The sequence below is a fragment of the Pleurodeles waltl genome, chromosome 6 (genome assembly GCF_031143425.1).
Source record: "Pleurodeles waltl isolate 20211129_DDA chromosome 6, aPleWal1.hap1.20221129, whole genome shotgun sequence".
Classification (NCBI taxonomy): domain Eukaryota; kingdom Metazoa; phylum Chordata; class Amphibia; order Caudata; family Salamandridae; genus Pleurodeles; species Pleurodeles waltl.
The window spans coordinates 1,239,206,629-1,239,227,772 of record NC_090445.1 but is presented as its reverse complement, the minus strand read 5'-3'; the positions used below and the strand labels follow the sequence as shown (position 1 = coordinate 1,239,227,772).

Genomic DNA, 21,144 nt, shown 5'->3' with positions numbered 1-21,144 from the left:
TTTATTTGTGGGAGGTGTCCCTTCCTGCACATAAACAATAATTTGAAAATGACTCTTTGGCACTTCTGTCTGTGCTGCATTTAGCAGCACAGACAGAAGTGCCAAAGCGCCATTAGTGATTGTTTATGTGCGGGAAGGGACACCTTCCTGCACATAAACAATCACACCCCTCAACGCAGAAATCCTTGCACGGTGGTGCAAGGATTCCTGCGTTGGCAGCTAAATTTAGCACCAACGCAGGGGACAACACAGGGATCCACCGTATTCACTTAAATACGGTGCATCCCTGCATTGTGAAAATGACAGAGCGCGGCGCTGCCAATTTTGGCACATCGGCGCACTCAGGTATTTTCCCTTAAATATGGGCCTAAATGGTTACATTTGCTATTCTTACTAAGGGCCTGATTATGACTACGGATACAAGAGTCCTACCGTAATGTTTGTGGAAGTCTTCTCACCCACCTGATTACGAGGAGAGCAGGAAGGCCGCCACCAGACCATGGACTTTGCCAACATCCAAACTCTCATGGCGGTGATGGGAGAGGCAGAAGTGGCCCATGGAGGCGTGCCCTTATTTACCACTGCCAGCCAGATCATGACCTGCCTCACCAATGACCTTCACCTGGCTGGCTCCCCGCCGGGTGAAGGTCAGCGGTAAGGCAGGGTTAGGGCCACAACAGTGGCCTTGGGCGATTCTGCCCTAACCAAATGTGAGCTGTTGATCTCTAGCTGCACTCCCACTTCTGGCTGGTCAGGTGCATTCACTTTGTCCCTTTCTAGAGACACAGTGCGCCCGACTGTCTAACGGTACCGCACCATAGCCAGCATTGGCTTCAGGCTCATACTGGAACTGAAGCATGCCGTCTCAATGGCTGCAGTGCCAAAACACCACCAGTACTGCAGAAACATCATAATGCAGCAGTTGGAATGCGCCGCCTTGGCAGTCTGTTCCTGATCACCGCTACTGCGGGCTGGAGGTGTGGTCGCCCAAAAAACTTCAGGGAAGGTGTGGGTCACTAATGGGTTACTTTTACTATTTCCCCTTCAATCTTAATCATTTCAATGAAAGTGTTGGACACTAAGGGGGTCATTACAACCCTGGCGGACGGTGTAAAAGCGGCAGTAAGACCGCAAACAGGCCAGAGGAAAAAAAAAAGGGAATTATGACCATGGCGGAAACCGGCAACAAAGACAGCCACTTTAACACTCCGACCACCACGGCGGTACAGACAAGCAGCGCAGCGGTCACCGCCAACAGACAGGCGGGAGACAAAGTACCGCCCACTGTATCACAACAGGCCAATCCGCCACCTTTTCCGGGGCGCATTCACCGTGGATAAAAACACGGCGGAAACAGCTATTTCAAAGGGAAAACGCTCACCTCAACACACTCCACGAGGAAGGAGGGCACCATGGCGCCGGAACTCCAAATACTCCCTGCGATAGTCTTCTTGCTCCTCTACTATCATCAGCAACGCCGGCGCCGAAGACAACGGTGAGTACTGCACCTACGACATAGGGGGGGGGGAGGCAGAAGTCAGGGACACACACACGCAACACCCCCACTCCCACCGGACCCTCACCCACTACAACACACACACCAATGCATATCCAAACATCACAGTAAGAACCCCCAAACCCTCTGGAAGAATGCAAAGACAAAAGGAAATGAGTTCAACCATTGTAATGTATCAAAATACAGTAAACTAATATATACAGATATATATACACATTCAACAAAATATACATCACGATTAGTAGTGCAGGTATTCACCATTCAATGTCTGTGGACCACTGGTCCCAAAATGCATGGGTGAGGCCCACATCAGATACCTGACCAGAAACGGAGAGAACACTGCTGGGGCATCAGATCGAAATACAACAGGCACCTCAGGGGGAAGGGAAGGGGGGGCACCTCAGCAGGATGACAGCATCACGCCAGATCCACGAGGGGGCTCCATGCCCATTGATGTATCCTGGGGAGTGCAAAGCCACAGTCTCACAAGTCTTTTCAGTCGGTGGGTTGCCCACTGCTTTATCCTGGGGAGTGCAAAGCCACAGTCTCACAAGTCTTATCAGTGGGTGGTTTGCCCACTGCTTTATCCTGGGGAGTGCAAAGCCACAGTCTCTCAAGTCTCTAAAGTGGGTGGTTTGCCCACTGCTTTATCCTGGGAGTGAAAAGCCACAGTCTCACAAGTGGATGACAGTCTCCACTGGTTCTGGAGGGGGACTGGTGCCCAGAGTGCTTCATCCTGTTAAGGACTGAGGTAGTGGATGCTGTTCTCCACTGGTTCTGGAGGGGGACTAGTGCCCAGACTGCTTCATCCTGTTAAGGACTGAGGTAGTGGATGCTGTTCTCCACTGGTTCTGGAGGGGGACTGGTGCCCAGAGTGCATCACTCTCCCCGTGACGGTCCCAGTTCCGTCACTGCCCCTGCTGCACATGGGCTACCGGTGCTTGACTTGGCGGTGCTTGCCCTGTTCAGCGGTCTTGCCCTGTTCAGCGGTGCTTGACTTTGCAGTTTCTGACCTGTTCAGCGGTGCTTGCCATGGCGGTCTTTGCCCTGTTCAGTGGTGCTTGACTTTGCTGTCTCTGCCATGTTCAGCGGTGCTTGACTTTGCAGTTTCTGCCCTGTTCAGCGGTGCTTGACTTTGCAGTTTCTGACCTGTTCAGCGGTGCTTGCCATGGCGGTCTTTGCCCTGTTCAGCGATGCTTGCCCTGCTCAGCGGTGCTTGCCATGGCGGTCTTTGCCCTGTTCAGCGGTGCTTGACTTTGCAGTTTCTGACCTGTTCAGCGGTGCTTGCCATGGCGGTCTTTGCCCTATTCAGCGGTGCTTGCCCTGTTCAGCGGTGCTTGCCATGGCGGTCTTTGCCCTGTTCAGCGGTGCTTGCCATGGCAGTCTTTGCCCTGTTTAGCGGGTCTTGCCCTGTTTAGTGGTGCTTGCCATGGCGGTGTTTGCCCTGTTCAGCGGTGCTTGACTTTGCTGTCTCTGACCTGTGCAGCGGTGTTTCCATGGCAGTCCCTCATTGCCCAGCGGGGCTGTGGCTGCTGGGTCCCCCCTGGGCACTGACTCTGGCCTCCTGACCAGTGACGATCGGACTGCCCTCCTGGGCACTGACTCTGGGCTCCTGACCAGTGACGATGGGACTGCCCTCCTGGGCACTGACTCTGGCGGTGGTCTCCTGACCAGTGATGATGGGACTGCCCTCCTGGGCACTGACTGTGGCGGTGGCGTCCTGGCCAGTGACGATCGGGCTGGCGGTGGCCTCCTGGGCAGCGGGGATGATGGCGGCCTTCTCCGCCGTACTGCTCTTCCCAGACTTTGGTGCTTTCTTCTGCCCCTTCCCCACCTTGGGAGGAGTCACAGCTGAGTCGACACTCCCCCCGGTACACTTGTGAGCGGCTTTGCTGGCTGGAGTCTTCCCCCTATCCCATCGGGCACTGTCCAACTTCTGGTGCTTCACAGGGGGGGGTGACTGGCTGTGCTTTGGCTCCGTGTCACACTGGCTGCCCTGGTGCCCGGGGCACTCCACATACCTCTAACAGGCACCACTGGTACCGGAGATTTTTTGGCTGAGGTGCTAGTTGAATTGGAGGGGAGGGATGGGAAAGAGGTCAACGTTGCTCAGGAAAAGTTTCTGTCGAACACTGGGACGGGTAGCTGGAGGGGGTCTGGGAGTGGAGGAAGAGGAGGTGGTTGTAGGAGGTGTAACTTTTGATGATTTGGGTGCAGGTGCATGTTCTGGAGGCTGTCGCGAGGTGGATGGATGTTGGGTGGGTGTGTGCCCGCGTTTGTGTACTTTGGGAGGGGGTGTCACAGACACACTGGGAGAGGACACAGGGGACGTGTAAATGGTAGTGGGGGTGGTGAGTGTAGGTGAGCGGGGTGTGGTGGTGGGTGTGCTGGTGCAAGTCCTAGTGGCTGTAGTGGTATTGCATGCAGGTGAGAGTGTAGACGACATTGGGAGGGAGGAGGGAGACGACGAGGAGGGGGACACAGTGGAGGCAGTGGATGTTGCTGTGTCTGTATGTGGGTGATGCTTGTGTGAGTGCCTGTGGGATGTGTGGTGCCTATGTTTGCCTGAGCTTCCCTTGTGTGTTGAGGTGTGTGCAGGCTGGTGTGATGGTGTGCTTGGGATAGGCAGAGGTACAGGGGATTGGGTCTGGGTGGAGGAAGTTGGAGGGGGAGGCTAGACACAGGGACAATGGCTGTCATCAGTGCTGAGGCCAGAGATTGCAGGGTTCGATGATGGGCAGCCTGACCAGAATGAATGCCCTCCAGGGAGGCATTAGTGTGTTGCAACTCCCTTTCTACACCCTGGATGGCATTCACAATGGTAGACTGCCCAACAGTGAGTGACCTGAGGAGGTCAATGGCCTCCTCACTGAGGGCAGCAGGGGTGACTGGGGCAGGGGCTGAGGTGCCTGGGGCGAAGGTGATGCCCACCCTCCTGGGTGAGCGGGCACGGGGCGAAGGCTGAGGGGCTGCTGGGAAGGCGGTGCTGATAGGGGTGTAGCACAAGGGAGCTCCCATCGGATGACGAGTCCGTATCGCTGGTTGCTGATCCGGTGACCGCCGTGAAGCTCCCCTCGCCCTCCGTCCCACTGGTGTATTCTGAGTCCGTGGTGTGGCCCTCCATGGCCATGTGGGATGCAGCCCCCTCATGCTCCGGTGCCAGTGTACCTCCGCCTGATGATGCTGATGCACAAAAGAACAGGGAGAGCACAAAAAGGGGGGGGGTGACAGAAGAGAGACAGATTGAGTGCATGGCTTACCGCTACTGTTGGCGGACAATACAGACACAGCAGCCCCCTGCACTACGCTGCGCTGATGGGCTCTACTGATGCAGTTCCTGGGATATGGCCTACATGGCTATGGTGGACATTTCAGAAATTGTGTGAGTGTTGCTTGTTCGGTTTTGGGTATGGAGCATTTACTATGCAGATGGAGGAATGTATGAAGCTGGTAAAGGTGATTGTGACAGCAGGGCAATTACTGTTTTTTGGGCTGATAAAATCCTAGCCAAGGTTTGTGGTTGCAGCAAGGTAAAGTGAAGATACTACACAATACACAGACTGCATAGCATGGTTACCACTGTTTGGTGTGGATACAGATAAGGTGTTTGCTAAGAGTAAGTTTTATTTTGGATATATGACATGAGTTCATTGCATTCTGCAGTCAAGCAGGAAAAGGTGCTTTGTGCAAGTGTTAAGGCCACTAACTCCCTGCAGTTGCTGAATAATCCTCTGGTGGAATCTGGTGCTTCTGCTATGTATGCTATTTGATTTGGTTCAGAGTCCTCCATGGCTTAAGCCCTTTTACTTTAGCAGATGAGTGTTGTCAGCAAACCAGCCATTATTATTATTGTTGTCAAGTTAAGTCTTTGACAATTACCGAGATGCATTTTAAGACTAGCATTATCTTACTCTCCAGGATTTCAATAGAGAAGGACAGGAGAAAATCCTGTACGGCTAGGAGACCCTAGGCCAAGGAATCACAAGGAATGTTTGATCAAATGCTCCCAAGGGGAACCTGGTCCCCTATGTCTGTTGTAGATACGTCTTTGAAGAATTGTGTTGCTGTTAGACCAAACAGTAAGTGTGATGGCCTAAAGCAACTTGCACATCCTGGCACTGTATTTTGGTGGTGGACCTTCCATTGAGAAAGGGCACACACACAAAAAGATTCTTGGCAGTTGCTTGTCCAGGATATAAGTAGAACCATAGGAGGGGGTGACTGGCCTTTTCAGAAGTAACTATACAGAAATCTGCCACCTATATTTTGCCAAATCTTATGTTTCGCCGGGTTGTTGCAGTGTCCTTTTAGAGGCAGATTGGTCATAGATGGATAATGGATCTCGAGTGTGTACATGTGGGAGTAGTGGAGCTTGCAAGCATCGAGGGTCTATGGTTTTACATGGGAGAGCTCAACTGTGCAACTGGCTTATTTCTCAGTTTGCTAGTGATCAAATGTGGCCAGGCTGACCTGCTTCAAAGGATGCATCATAGTCTTTCTCTTCATATGGAAACAAATTGTGATAATTCCTGGCCAGGGTCCGTGGGTTTTTAAGGAAACTGGAAAAGTGTGTCTGATGATCACAGCTCACTTGGAGACACTGGGCATTCAAAAAAGAATTTTGGCACTTCTTGTTCCTTTATTTGGCAATGGTAGTTACCCTGTAAGGGAGTCCTGGGATTTAATACGAGGCAATTGGATTTTAACTTACTTCTTGCTTTTTTTAAAGTAGGGGAATCATTGATAGAACTCCAATTTCTTGGTTTCAAAAACAGATATTTAATCGCTATACTACATCTCCTTCAATAAGTGTGAGTCCACTGGTAAATAAAGCCTGACAATATGTAAGAACAAGACGACATATCATCAATTGGCACCTCTAGTAAACAACTTTGACGATTTAGCTCAATAAATATGTCCCATCAAGCCACAACTGAATCAAAATACCAAGTTCTGCACACTGACATCAGTAAGACAAAAACCTTTAATGAACTGTTTTGTCCTTTTTACTTCATCGGTGGTCTTATTCCTTTCCAAAGCCTAAGGGGTCTTTCTTGACTTTCACAAACAATACTTTTCCACTGCCTTTTAGGTCTGGCATTTTCAAAGAGATTTCTTTAAAATGCATACAAATATATATTACATAGAGGAATATTTTGTCAGCCCTTCAGTCAACATTATTAGTTGGTCATCCATGCTTGCACACACATGTGAACGTGTGATCCGACATCTTACAATGCATTTTCTCAAACTTTTGCCCTACCTTAACCCTCACACCTGCCAGCATGTTTCTTTCTAACAGTGATAAAATAGTATTAGGGAATGGCAATAGCTGGGGAAACAAGCTTCGGCAAAGCCATTAGGATTGCAGCCAAAGCCAGGCCTGTTGGTTTTGCCAATACTTGTTTGTTACTTGCAGACATATATCTGTTCAACTCCTCAATATTGTTTTGTTGTATGCCCACTTTAGAAGTTTTATGTATTACTTAACTCTGATAAAATAGACACTAGTTTTATGAAACTTGATTGGTATTCAATGTGTTTGCTTTTGCTCACACAGTGTGTTCATGGCTGTAATTTAAGGGTCATAGCTGTGATTCCTGGATTGGCCTTTGTGACCCATAGCCTCAAAATGGCAAAATCAGGGCCATGAACACAAGCACAGCTCACCTTGATGCGCGTCGGGGCTAAACCTTTGTTGTTCTCTGCCAATTCTTTATTACGTGAATAGTAGGCTTTTATATAGTGTAATAAAAATTAAACACCACTAGGTGGAACAGGACCATTGGTGGAAGCTGAGGTAAATAAATTCAAATGTTTTTTAATATATGTTGTGTGCGTGCATGCGGGTGACAGTATGTAAATGTAAATGTGAGCTTGTGCCTATATGTACGAGCATGTATGTGTAAGTGAAAGTGAGTGAGAGTGAGTGACAAGTAGTGATAGAAATTCAGTAAGAATAAGTGAGACTGAGGGCTAGATTACAACCTTGGTGGAGGGGATAACTGTGTCCCAAATGTGACGGATCTCCCACCCACCATAAACAAGTTCCATTATATCCTATGGAACTTGAAACACAGCAGATGGGATATCCATCACATTTTAGACAGAGTAATCCCCTCTGCCAAGGTCGTAATCTGGCCCTGAGTGTCAGTAAATCAATATGAGTGAGAGTGAGTGAACGATTGACTGTAAGTGAATGAATGAGAATGAATGAGTAATAATGGGTGTGAGGGAATGTAAATAGGAATAACTGTGAGAATGAGTGACAGGGAGCAACAGTCTATTAGTGTAACTGTGAGTGAGAATGAATGCATCAGAGTGAGTGAGTGTGTGAAAGTAAGAGTGAGTCTGAGAGAGTGTTAGTATGAGTGAGAGTAAGAGTGAATGTTAGTGAGAGTGACTAAGTGAGACTGAATGAGTGAGTGATGATATGTGAACCAGAGGGAATGAGCAAGCTTGAGAAGGAATGAGTATGCCTGAGTGCAAGTGTGTGAGTGAGTGAGAAAGTACGAGTGGCCCAGAGTGAGTGTAAGTGAGAAGAATAAGTGCAAGTGAGTGAACACAAATTAACTTGAGTTAAATGTGGTATTATGCTTGCACATCTGCTGTTGGCTGTGGCATACTGAAGAAAATTCTCGGAGTATAGAAACACTTACTGCAGATTGCTGATACTAGCATAGTGGAAGCAATTCTTAGCATTACAGCCACTTGTGACAAAATACTGAGATTGGCATATCAGAGGTAATACTTGACATATGGACACCTATAGCAAAATGCTGGTGCTGGCATACAAGAAGTATTTAATGGCATAGGAGAAACCACCATCAAAGATCACTAGAGCAGTAGGACTTTTCCATTTATACACCCAGTATGTGTAAAAACATCAGTGTGTCCAACAGGACCACTCCAAAAGTGCTCCAGCTAAGGAAAAAGCTTAAGGCACACTTCTTTAAATAATACATGCATGAACAGCCCAACAAATCAGGTACCACTCCTATGACTCGTTGACTTTATGCTGCCTTTTGCCCTGTGTAGCACTCTCCTGCTTTTTGGCTAAGTTCATATTTTAGAAACACCCCATATACACATCATCTACCACTACAAGAACAGAAGATACTCAGTTTCTTGATGACCACTCTTTACTTTCTGTAACTTCTATTGGGAACGGGACATTATGCCTTATGTTTTGTAAAATAAATACATTCAGCAGTGCACTCATGGTAATAAAAAATAACTAAAACTCACATTTCTAACAAGCAGTTGTCATGTTTCATCATTGTTAAGTCAGGAAAAAATAATGTATTTGAATAAAACCCTTACCTCTGTCTTCACAGTGATAGTGCCTTGCCAATGATCATAAGTCAAAATGTAATATTAAAAAGGAATAATTTAAGCCAATAACATAGTTCATATTCAATATATGGTCCATATCAATGAGTAAATGTGAACATTATTATTGTTTATTTAATCTGTTTTCCCAATATAGTTCTCAGTGCGGTATATACTTGGGAAGCTATTAAACTCTGACGGTTTGTGTTATAGCATGTTTAGGTTCCATGTGTCCTCCTGTATTATGTGGTCCTGTGTTATGTGGTAGCTTCTGAAGACTAAAACATATTTTTTCATGTGATACAAACAGAAATCTGTAAATTTCCTTTGCCATGTAATAGCAGCACCCTAAAATAGGTGATATCTAAAATAGGCTTTTTGTCTGTTTTGTGTTCTCATATTAATCATGCAATTTCTGTTGAACTTATTGTGATGTCATCAGGATTAAGGCCATGTGGCATCACATGATAGAAAGATCTAGCATTAAAGGTCATATGATGGTATTTCTTGTGATGCCATTAAGGTCAAAGTGCGTATGATATCTCTTCCCGCATGTCGATGAATCGACGTCCATCATTGCCCCATCTCCTAATTCCCTCACTTCTTTGACCCCATACTCTCTTCTTTTCTCCCTCCTTCCATCCTTTCACCCTTTTCTCTGCTGACTGCGTGCATTACTATACTGCCTGCTAACGCATTAGAGCCTCAAAATTACCAGTTCATTTATGAATGCAACTCCAGCTCATGGATGTTAGTGGTTGAATTGGCATGGATGCTGTTCATTACTGTGTACTTTCCTTCAAACTTACAGGTCCTTCTTTGATGAGCCAACAGCACGATTCTGCATTGGCTGCGTCCTGGAAGCTTTTGATTACCTGCACAACCGGGGGATCGTTTACAGGGACCTAAAACCAGAGAATTTGCTTCTTGATTCCGATGGCTATGTGAAAATGGTGAGTTCACCAGAAAGGTGTTGTTAAACTGGAAGCCGAGAATTCATCAATGTTACTAAGGGTGTGCGAATTTACAAATGTATTAATGTTTCTATCCCACACTTTACAAGATTCTGTGAAAACGTATGCAATAATCCATAGGTTGAGTATTTGTAACCTTTTTCATACTTTATTAAAACACAAGGTGGTTTAAAGGTTTGATCGGGCAAAGGTAAGGTTAAACTGGGTTACTTGGAAAACTTGGCAATATTCGGGAACCTTGTTGAACTTCACCTGCAAAAAAGAACTTTACTCATCCTTAGTTACAACATATATTCCTTTCAAAACAGAATTGTTGCTTACTTTAGTGATGCATTTGACGATGTAAAATGGCCCAGTGATAAGCATTTTGAACAATGGTGTCAGATAAGGTGACAATTTCTGTTGTCACTTGTGTTAGTGTGTGTATATATAATGAAGTCTACTGGAAAAAAACAGTTTAGCATTCCAGATCTTTTGATTCAGTTTTTGCAGCTGGATGGCTTCTATATGAATATCATCATCCAGATGTCCATGCAACATACATACATACAAAGATAAGGTTGAATGTACATTTCCAGTAAACAAATATGAATGTTTGTACTTTTTTACTTTTTAGATTTTCTCTGTAGCATACGCAGCTCCCCACAGAGTGTTTCTTCTTCACCATAAAGGTTGAGGAGCTGCTTTTGTTTTCAAAATGTACTCAGAGCTGTTGGAAGGGTACCCTAAGTGCATTTTATGTTTTCCTGCTGACAAGGGTAGGCACCCTGAATATGTTTTTATATTATTCTCTGTGGGGCACGGCTGGTCCCCACATAGGATTTCACACCTCTCACAGGGAGTGGGCCCTGACAGCTGTCCTTTTGAAATGGTGACATTAGCCAAGACTTTTTGTTTTTACTAAAATGATATGCATACCATACTTCCTTAGAGAGGCTTCCAGCCACCTCTATTCATCTATTGTTGTATCATTCACATTTTGCTTCTGCTCACTACAACATACAACATAGGGCAATGTGCCCACCCATCTAAGTTACTGGTAAATTTTATTTTGAGTCACTGTCTTTTGCTTTCTCACAATAAGCACATCCACAGTCAGAGTAGTTTCCTTCAATGCCAGTGTGATTTGTTTTTCCTTCCTTAATAATAATTTAGTGATGCCTTTGTGTCTGGAGCCTGAGATTAAAGATACCAGATGTGAGCATAGGCAAGATTCCATGCTGTATCAGTTCTTGTCTCCTGCCAATCCTGTTGTAGAGTCTTTTGTTTATATGACTTTTGCTATTTCACAACCTCAATTTGAAATTGTTCTGTACTAAGTTACCCTCTTTTTACTACGTATGCATCCTTTTTCATTAATTTCCTTCTTTCTTCTTTCTGTTTGTTTGTTTCTTTCCTTTTTCCTTGCTTGCTTTCTCTCGTCCCCCCTTATTTTCTTCTTTCCTTTCTTCTTTGCATTTTCTTTTTCTTTTTTCTTTGTTCTTTCTTTTACTTAGTCATTCTTTCTTTCAATTCAATCTTTTTTTCCTTCTTTCTTTTCTTCCTTTCTCTCTGTCATTCATTATTTCTTCTCTCTTTCTTTCTCCCTTTCTTTGGGAAGCAGTTCAGTAGAAAAGTGTCCTACCTACAAATACCTTGGGTTTGGCTACATGAGCTGCACTCGCCCAGACTCAACCTAAACTCTCAAATTGTTTCACTGATTGTCATTTTCAAAACCTACACAGCAAATTCCCTATGCCACCCTGGAAACCAGCTTTGACAGAAATCAAAGCAAAACTGATCCCAATGCTTTTTTTCTGGATCAGTGGCCTTCCTGGGAAAACTGAGCCTATTTTTGAACAATAGCCAGAGTAAAGTGTCTGCCACCTGCTAGTCCACCTTCCACAAAACACATCATCTGCACAAATCCGATTTGAATTTGGACTCCACAAGCACGGACTAGCCCAATAAAGTGCCTTTCTCAAGTACTTGTGATCTGCAAGAATGGGCCTGCAGAATGCTTTAAAATCACTATTTTGGAAGGAGATGTAGGACAACAGCCAAACAAATTGCAAGGCCAAGACGAGAAGTGAGGTTTTGAAAGTTCTGGCCTCGCAACATCTGTGAGGAGCACAATTACTGAATCACACTCTCAAACTTGCACTAACCAAACAAGCAATGCAATTGTTAATGCGTCCCTTTATGTCTAATTTATACACTTTGGGACTCATTTTAGGCCAATTAATCTTTCGACCCTGATTGAAGACACCTTAGGACAAGATAGCTAATCAACATGTCAATCAATATGTCAATAACGTCATCAATATTTATTATAACAAGGCAATTCACTTTAGTCAAAGACATTTAATAAGACTCAAGACACCACCATGACCTCTAAGTCATGAATAACCACACCAGTTTAGTACGATTTTGTGATATTTATTTCCTATTGATTACAATTCTACTAGTAAGTTTATTAATCTCAAAACCAAGAAGCACAATATCATAGTCATGATATGGCAACAATGATAAGATTTCATAAAAACAAGAATCACGAATATTAGAACATAACACGGCGTCAACATAGATCAACCTCAGCAGAGTAACGTTAGCGCATTGTTCAACAAAGTATAGATTCAGTCATTTGTCTATTTTCGTCTGTTTAGTGAACCCCTTAACTAATCACGAATTAGCATTGGCATATTGCGCATTAATGCAAAACAATTTAGCAACATCAGTTTGGAAAACCACTATGGTCTCTGTCAAAAGAAGCAGTTGGTACCTAGAAAGGAAAAGCAAACAGACAATCACAATTTCATTGTCATATAGTTACCCTCCGTATTGGGTCAGCATACAGATTCTGTCTTCGTCCTCAGTTTTTTCGCCATCAGTCAGGAACTCAGCTCAGGTAAGAAGGGTAAAATGGTACTCCCCTCATAAAGAGGTAAAGTATAAATGGGCAATATAAGGGCAAAGTTGTCTTTAAGAACCAAACCACAAAGTCTATGCAGAGTGACAGTGTCTGGGTCATAGCAAATCGCATTAACATCTCCCTAACTAACTCATTTCCTTGTGTCAAGGGTTTTTATCCCTTTTTCGTTGTACAGTCCCCTAAAATTTAATTGGTTGGGGTCGGTACCCCACTATCTCCCTCCAATAGAGTTTCCATTAGCTCATCAAATTTGTCACCCCATAACAGTTCTCACGTAGTTTATTGGTCCTTATGATTGACGTCTTGAGCGGGTAGAATGTCCGGTATGATTTCATCCTCTCGTGGTCCTTTGCACATCTTCAGTCAGTGGCTCCATTGTCTGTAATGGTTCAGGCGACCTTGTACCTGGAATTAGTCTACACTGTTGCACTCAGCTAAAATGTTTCTTCAAGCAAGTCGAATTTCATGAGAACAGGTCTACTACAGTTACATTCATCTTCTAGCTTTGGAAAAACAAGAGTTCATGTCCTTCAGCAAGTCAGCACACTGCACGTTAGAAAAACACCTTTAATATGAAACCAGGCAGCTAGGCCTCGACTCATGCTAACTAAGGCCTAATGATTTATTAACAAAACTTTAGCATATAACCTTTAATTATTAGTGTAAAACTATACCTTAACATAATATTTCATCATTATTAGTCATTTTCATTAGTCCCCATATATATTGGCGTCCACTCCCCGAGGGCACATTTCAAGCATACGTTTTGCAAAATACATTAGTACATTTTCTATGCGGCATTATTATACATTAATTCATAAACATTTCATGTTAATATTGATTACATAAGCTACGCTCCCTCAGTCCCTCCTCTGATGACACTTGTCATCACACAAAACCTTTCCCTTCACAGCCTTTCATTTTCTTCAAAATACGCATTTAAATTTCTTCCTCCCTATGTGATTCTTCCCACATTTCTTTAAACATTTTTTCCTTTTCCTTTTCCTTTTCTTCTTTTCTTTTATTTCGTTTTACCAAATTTCTTTTGATTCGTTTATTAATTTTGCATGATAACCATAGTCCCAATAGGCAAATAAGAACAATCAGTATACCCCCTATTATTTTGGCAAATACCCCATTCCAAATACTACTAAACTAGTTCCCTACTTTGGTAATTCCTTTCCCAACCTTTTCCCACACTCCGAGTTCTTTCAGCTCTTTCAAATTTGCACTGTCTCTTGTAAGTCAGTAAGCATACCTCTAATCTTATTACTATTATCAGGAATGAACACACAACAATGGCGGTCATTAAGCATCTTACAGATTCCGCCACTCTTTGCTAAAAAGAATGTCTAAAGCATGCCGGTTTTGAAGAGTCATAGCCCTCTCCGCAGCAAGTTCAGTATCCATTAGGAGTATAGCCCCTGTGAAGTTTGTCAGCATGTTATCCACAATAGTAGACAACTTATGAATCTTTATGGAGTTTAAGATAACCCCTACTGAAGGAATTATGGCTCCAAATATGTCACCAACGACAGCAGGCGCTGTCTCTCTCTTTTGTCTAGCATGATGTCATTCAGACATTTTAGGAATTTGCTTTAAGTCATCAATCTGGTAGATCTTTGGGAAAACTATTCCCAAATAACATGTCCCATACCATCCTTTAGGAAGACGGTAATAAGCATTAAGTCCACATATATAATAGATCCCAGGGATCGCGGGATCCTGTCCATTTAACATGAACGTCCACTTACTCTGAAACAAAAATACATGCCTGCACTCACTCGTTCCCACAAACAAAGTATCAAGCTCAGATTTTGGTCTATATATGCAAAGCCTACCTGCATGCAGTGTGTCTATAGCTAATTCGCCCTGTGCCTTTATTGCAGTGTAAGCATAATCATTTGGAAACGTGCATTTTTCTAATTCCTTTTCTAGCCTTTCTTTCAGTGCTTTGCGTCTATCATCAGTGTGATCTAAGAAGCTTTTCTTTACAGGTATTAGTAAGCAGGTTAGATTATTGCGGTGCGCATAAGCTGTTCCAAATGTCAGTGTCGGCTCAAAGAAACCCCTAACTAATTTTATGCTGTGTTCTTTAGCTAATTTGTTTAGAAACTCAATCACGGGCACAAAAGAAAACACTACATCTAAATTAGAGTAGAAATATTGCACATGTTCTTGATTATATAATCTTGTTAATAGCAAACTACAGCTTATCCTGTAGGTTAGTGGCAGACTATGATAAGTAACCCCTTCTTGTACTAACGAAGGATTCTTTGTGCACACATAGCAATTTCTCGCATCCATTGTGTCAACATACTCATTCAGCAAGTGATAGAAGACATTAGTAGATAGTTCCCCCTTTGAATTAGTACCCTCATGCAAGTATTTAGTATCCCGCTCAAACTTTTCCCACGGTGTTAGAGTAGCAGTTTCAGGAGTCAAAGCATTGTTAGTCACTTTCTTATCCACCAATAGCATTCCCGCAATCACACTTATAATTATTATTGCACACATAATTCCCACGCCAACAGTCAAACATGCACGAGTCCTACCCTTACTACTATTATCCCTAGTGTAACTCATGAACTGTATAGAATCAGAAGGCAGTTTTATACAAAGCAAACAATCAACTTGAGGATGAAATAAAAAGCTCCTTTTTTTATGCAAAATCTTTCTTTTTCAGCAAGTATTTACAGCGTTTCACTCACTCCAGTACCCTTTTGTCAAATCAGGTTATCAGTGTCACATCCGGTAATTTATCAGTCTCTTTTCTCAGCTTTTCAGCTATCAATTTCAATTTTAATTTCAATTTTAACATAGTCTCTTTCTAAGGTTGAATTCGGGTGCTGTAGTATTGACCTGGAACATCTCGATCAAAACAAAACGCCAAGAATTCTTGTTGCCATTCAGCTGATGTTGCATACGCCCATTCAGGACCTGCGTACCTTCTGTTTGCGACTCTTTTTCTTTCCAGTTTGCGGTCACCCTGTAGCTCGCCTTCACTGAGATCTTCTTTCCTGGTTGTATCAACTTCTTCCTCAATTGTGTCATTAGGGATTACTTTCCCCCCTGCAGCTTGTGTCTCCGGCCAGTTATCTCCTTTAAGTGTTTTCTTTCTTCTTGACCTTTCAGGACGTTGAACAGCACCCTCCTCTTGTGCTATGATGTTTTCTTTTGATGGACCTGCAAGCGGCTCAGGAGGAGTCAGAACACCTTGACCTCCCTCTGCCTCACTTCCTTCGCCTTCAGGGTCTGTTATGGGCTCAACTTCAAACCTGTATCCATCTGCTTCTGGGAGAACCTCTCCTTGTCTCGGTTCCCCTGCTGCCTCGGCTGAGATAGGCTCACTGTCACCTCTCTGGAACTCGTTTACTGTTTGAGTGACTAAGCCATCCTCAGCAGGCTCTCCTTCAGTCTCAGTTCCCCTTTGAATACTCTCCGGCCCTGAGACATCCTTTTCTGCAGCTGTTGTTTTGGACAATTCAAGTTCCTTATCAGTTGGACACGTCACCTTCTTTGTGTGACTGGCATGTATCCAATTCGGAAGACCTGCACAGTGCACAGCTGTGGTAGTTGTCAATATTACTTGATATGGCCCCTTCCAACGTGGCTCCAAACACGACTTCCTCACGTGTTTCTTGACAACAACCCAATCACCGGCTCTCAGGGTGTGAGCTGGATCACTTATCGGTGGCAATGTAGTGGCCTCCACCTGGTGAGAGAAAGAGCGGACCACGTAAGCCAGACCCTTGCAGTAGTCCAACACCAATTCATCCGTGATATTTACAAGAGCATTTGCAGGCACTGCGGTCAATCTCATAGCTCGACCCATAAGAATTTCCTGAGGAGATAGTCCTGTTTTCTTGTCGGGTGTATTTCTTATTGACATCAGCACTAAGGGCAATGCATCTGGCCATTTCAAATTGGTAGCTGCGCACATCTTTGCTATTCTTGACTTCAAGGTACCATTCATCTGTTCCACTAGTCCTAATGCTTCAGGGCGATAGCTACAATGCAACTTCTGTTCAATGTTCAATGCGGCACACAAGAGCTTAATCACCTCATTGTCGAAGAGTCTGCCCCTATCTGATTCTAAAGAGATCGGAAACCCTAAACGTGGTCTCAGTTCTCTAAGCAGCAGTTTTGCTACTGTGAGGCTGTCATTTCTACGTGTAGGATAGGCTTCAATCTAGTGACTGAAAATGCACACAATCACCAACACATACCTCAAGCCTCCACACGCAGGCATCTCAATAAAATCCATCTGCATCCTGCTAAACGGACATCCAGCTCTCCCTGTGTGTGTCTCAAATTCACCATGGTCCCTTTCCCCGCATTCATCTGCTGACAGATGATGCACCTGTGACTTGAACCAATCAATTTTGAACAACCTGAACAACCTGATCATTGCGTCTCTCCCGAAATGTGCTTGACCATGGTAAAACCTCGCAAACTGTGACAAAAAGATTGTTTGGCAAAACCATTTTCCCCTCCTCTGAGACCCATAAGTCATCAGATCTCTGTACACATTGCATTCTCTGCCAGGAGCATTTCTCCTCTTTACTGGCACGTCCCTGCAAGGATTTTAACTCATCTAAAGTGTCAACTACTCTCAATGCATATGCTGTGCATGTTTCATTTTCAGTTTCAGGTAGCAATTCCCACTGATCGTGAAATGATATACATTTCAATGCCAAAACCTTGCGACTTGATCTGCATATCCATTTACCATTGACACGAAGTCTTGTGATTTAACATGGGCATTGCATTTCACCACGGCAATTTCAAGAGGTAACTGAATCGCGTGCAACAAATCCTTAATTTTCTCGCCATTTTTCACTGGAGAACCAGAAGAGGTCATGAATCCCCTCTGGGACCATAGTTGCCCAAAATCATGTACAATTCCAAATCCGTATCTGCTGTCAGTATAGATAGTAACTTTCAAGTTTTCAGCTGCGTGGCATGCCCTAGTAAGAGCAATGAATTCAGCCACTTGTACGGAGGATACTCTTTCAAACCAGGAAGCTTCTAAGATACTGGTGATTGTACACACAGCATACCCAGCTCTCAGCACTACTACTGCGTCACTCAAGCATGAACCATCAACAAACATAATGTAATCATTTTCCTCTAATTGAGTGTCTTTAATGTCAGGTCTTGGTTTGGTGCACAGATCTTTTACCTCAAGACAATCATGTTCGACTTCCTCAGCATCATCAATGTTCACATTTTCAATAGGAAGCAAAGTTGGCGGGTTCAATACAGTACATCTTTTAAGGGAAACATTAGGAAACCCCAGTATAATTGTTTCATACTTTGTAAGCCTCGCATTTGTCATATGCTGCGTCTTGGTTTGGGTCAACAGGATTTCAACTCAGTGAGGGACCATTACTGTTAGGGGATGTCCCATCACTATACCTTAACTCTGAGTGAAGCTTTGACCAACTGCTGCAACTGTGCGCAAACAACCTGGTAAGGCTGCTGCGACTGGGTCCAAAGTAGCTGAAAAATATGCTACTGGGCGGTTAGCACCTCCATGGACCTGTGTCAGGACAGACAAAGAACAAGCATCATGTTCGTGACAAAACAGTACAAATGGCTTTGTGTAATCAGGCATACCTGAAGATGGTGCCCTGCACATACTTTCCCTCAGTTCCAAGAATGCCTTCATCTCTTTCTCGGACATGGTTATAGTACCCGGGCCATCCTGAATTTCTTTAACCGTCAACCTCACTAAAGGTTTAGAGATAATCGAGAAGTTGGGGATCCATTGACGACAGTAGCCCACCATTCCCAGGAACATCCTGACATCTCTCTTTGTTGTTGGGGATTTCATCTGCAGTATGGCTGTCACTCTTTCTTTGGATATTCTCCTAGACCCCTTTTCAATCATGTGACCTAAGTACTTCACCTCTTTCTGACAGTATTGCAGCTTCTTTGGGGACACTTTATGTCCATTCTTTACCAAATGATTTAACAATGCAATTGTGTCGTACCTGCAGTCATCTTTTGTTCTGGACGCAATTAACAAATCATCAATGTACTGCACTAGAGTCGAACTGAAAGGCAATTCTAGTGACTCCGAATCCTTCTTCAATATCTCATTGAAGATGGAAGGTGACACAGAAAACCCTTGAGGAATTCTGCACCAACTATAAACCTTGTCGAGGAATTTGAAACTGAAAAGAAATTGGCTGTCCTCATGAAGAGGCACCGAAAAGAATGCTTGAGACAGGTCCACAACTGTGAACCACTCTGCATCACACGGAACTTGAAACATGATCACTGCTGGATTTGGCACTATGGGGCAACATTTGACCACAATCTAATTTATTTTCCTCAGGTCTTGAACAATTCGAACTTTCCCACAAGGCTTTTTCAGACCCATTATTGATGAATTACATGGGCTGCTCAATACTTCCTTCAGAACCCCTTGCTTCACAAAGTCTGCAATTATCTGCGTCACTTGTATAAGGACATCTTGTGCCATGTGGTACTGTGGTACCTGAGGGAACACCACATTTGGCTTTACCTCTACTTTGACTGGTTCTACTCCTTTTATTAGCCCCACTTCTTTTCCTGTCAGGTCCCACACTTTCTCTGTCACTGTTCCCTGCAAATCAGCTGGTAAGTCATTCACTGTGAACACTGGGAATAAGGTTATCAAAGGGTATTCCTCATTTACCATTTCCGTCTCTAGCTCAGAGATTTGAACATCATCCCCTTCATCATCACTGTTTGTCTGCACCTCAATCCCTTCATTGCAACAGGTAATTGAGCACCTCGTTTTGCACAGTAAGGGCCAGATGTAGCAAAAAAATATTTTGCGACTTGCACATTGCGAGTCATAGCGACTCGCAATTTGCAACTCGCAAAATATTATGCAGAAAGGTGTCTCAGACACCTTCTGCGACTCGCTATGGGGTCGCAAAGACGCACCTTATGAATATTAATGAGGTGGGTCGCAGTTTGCGACCCCATAGCGAGTCAATGCACTCACAGGGATGGTGGCCTTCTGGAGACAGCAGACCACCATGTCTGTGACTGCTTTTAAATAAAGCAGTTTTGTTGTTTTCTTTTTGCAGCCCGTTTTCCTTAAAGGAAAACGAGCTGCAAAACAAAAAATTTCCGAAACCATTTGGTTTCGTTTTTTTCAGAGTAGGCAGTGGTCCATAGGACCACTGCCTGCTCTGAATTTTTTTTTTGGGGGGCATTCACAAAGGGGAAGGGGTCCCATGGGGACCCCTTCCCTTTTGCGAATGTGTTACCATCCACTTCAAGTGGATGGTAACTGCAAATTGGTTTGCGACCGCATTCGCGGTCACAAACCAACTCAGCATGGCGATGCGGTTGCAAATAGGAAGGGAACACCCCTTCCTATGTGCGAGTCGCAGCCTCAAATTGCGAGTCGGTACCGACTCGCAATTTGAGGTTGTGCATCGCGTTAAGGCTTTTGCGCGTCGCAAACTGCGTTTTTCGCAGTTTGCGACGCGCAAAAGGCTTCCTACATCTGGCCCTTAGTCTCTTCCCAGTAGGGATACAGGACTCGAATCACAGACTACTAATTTATGTAATCCCTGGAAGTAACCAATCTCAACTTGAACCGGATCTGTAATCGGGTTTGTCAGGAACTGATTTGCTACTCCTACCACCCTTATAGTACGCCCCGAAAGTGGCAATTTCGGAACCTCTGTACTTCTGACTGTAGAGCGTGTAGCCCCTGTGTCAACCAGGAATGAAACCTTATGTCCCATTACCTTTCCCTCTAGATAGGGACCCCTCTGATCTACCTCTAGGGACGCTGCAAGCCTGCACTCCTCACTGTCTGAACAATCATCCGACCATTCATCATTTATTCCATCCTCACCACGCAATGGGAACTGTTGGATTGTGTTATTTTGACCCATTGTTTGACCTGTGACCTGTTGAGGAAGCATCACCTGTTGCTGTCCCATTGGAGCCAACGGTATCTGCATTTGCTGTCTAGGTACCATCGGAATCTGCTGTTGTACTTGTTGCACCTGTGCTGGTTGAACACGTAGCATATGTATCTGCTGCATGGGCTGTAACCCCTGCATCTGAACCATGTTATTCTGGAAGTTCTGATTTTGTCCCATTACTTTTGGACCCCTCACATTTTGAAATGTGCCGACATCATTGCTTTGTTGAACAACACCATCCTGCAACACCATTGGACATTCCCGCTTCCAGTACCCCACGCCCCCGCACGTGTGACATGGCAACACCTTTTTCATCCCCTGCACATCATTTTGAACCACAACGGTATTAATATCCAGACCCCTGTTCACAAAACCTCCATGACCTCGTCCTCTTGGCTGTGCCTGAAACATTCAATTTCCCTGCGGTTGCTGCTGTACCAGCTGCTGGATTCCATTTCCCTGCATCCG

The 21,144-nt window shown here is 44.3% G+C and overlaps 1 protein-coding gene across 4 annotated transcripts in view; it reads left to right on the top strand.

The window, feature by feature from the left end:
* Window positions 1–21,144, top strand: part of LOC138300782 (cGMP-dependent protein kinase 2-like) — a 3,513,105-nt gene that overhangs the window by 2,652,246 nt on the left and 839,715 nt on the right. For all 4 annotated transcript variants that reach the window (XM_069240551.1, XM_069240553.1, XM_069240554.1 and 1 more), the window contains exon 14: window positions 9,660–9,801. In XM_069240551.1, the coding sequence (XP_069096652.1) occupies window positions 9,660–9,801 (142 nt within the window). The remainder of the gene's footprint in view (window positions 1–9,659; window positions 9,802–21,144) is intronic.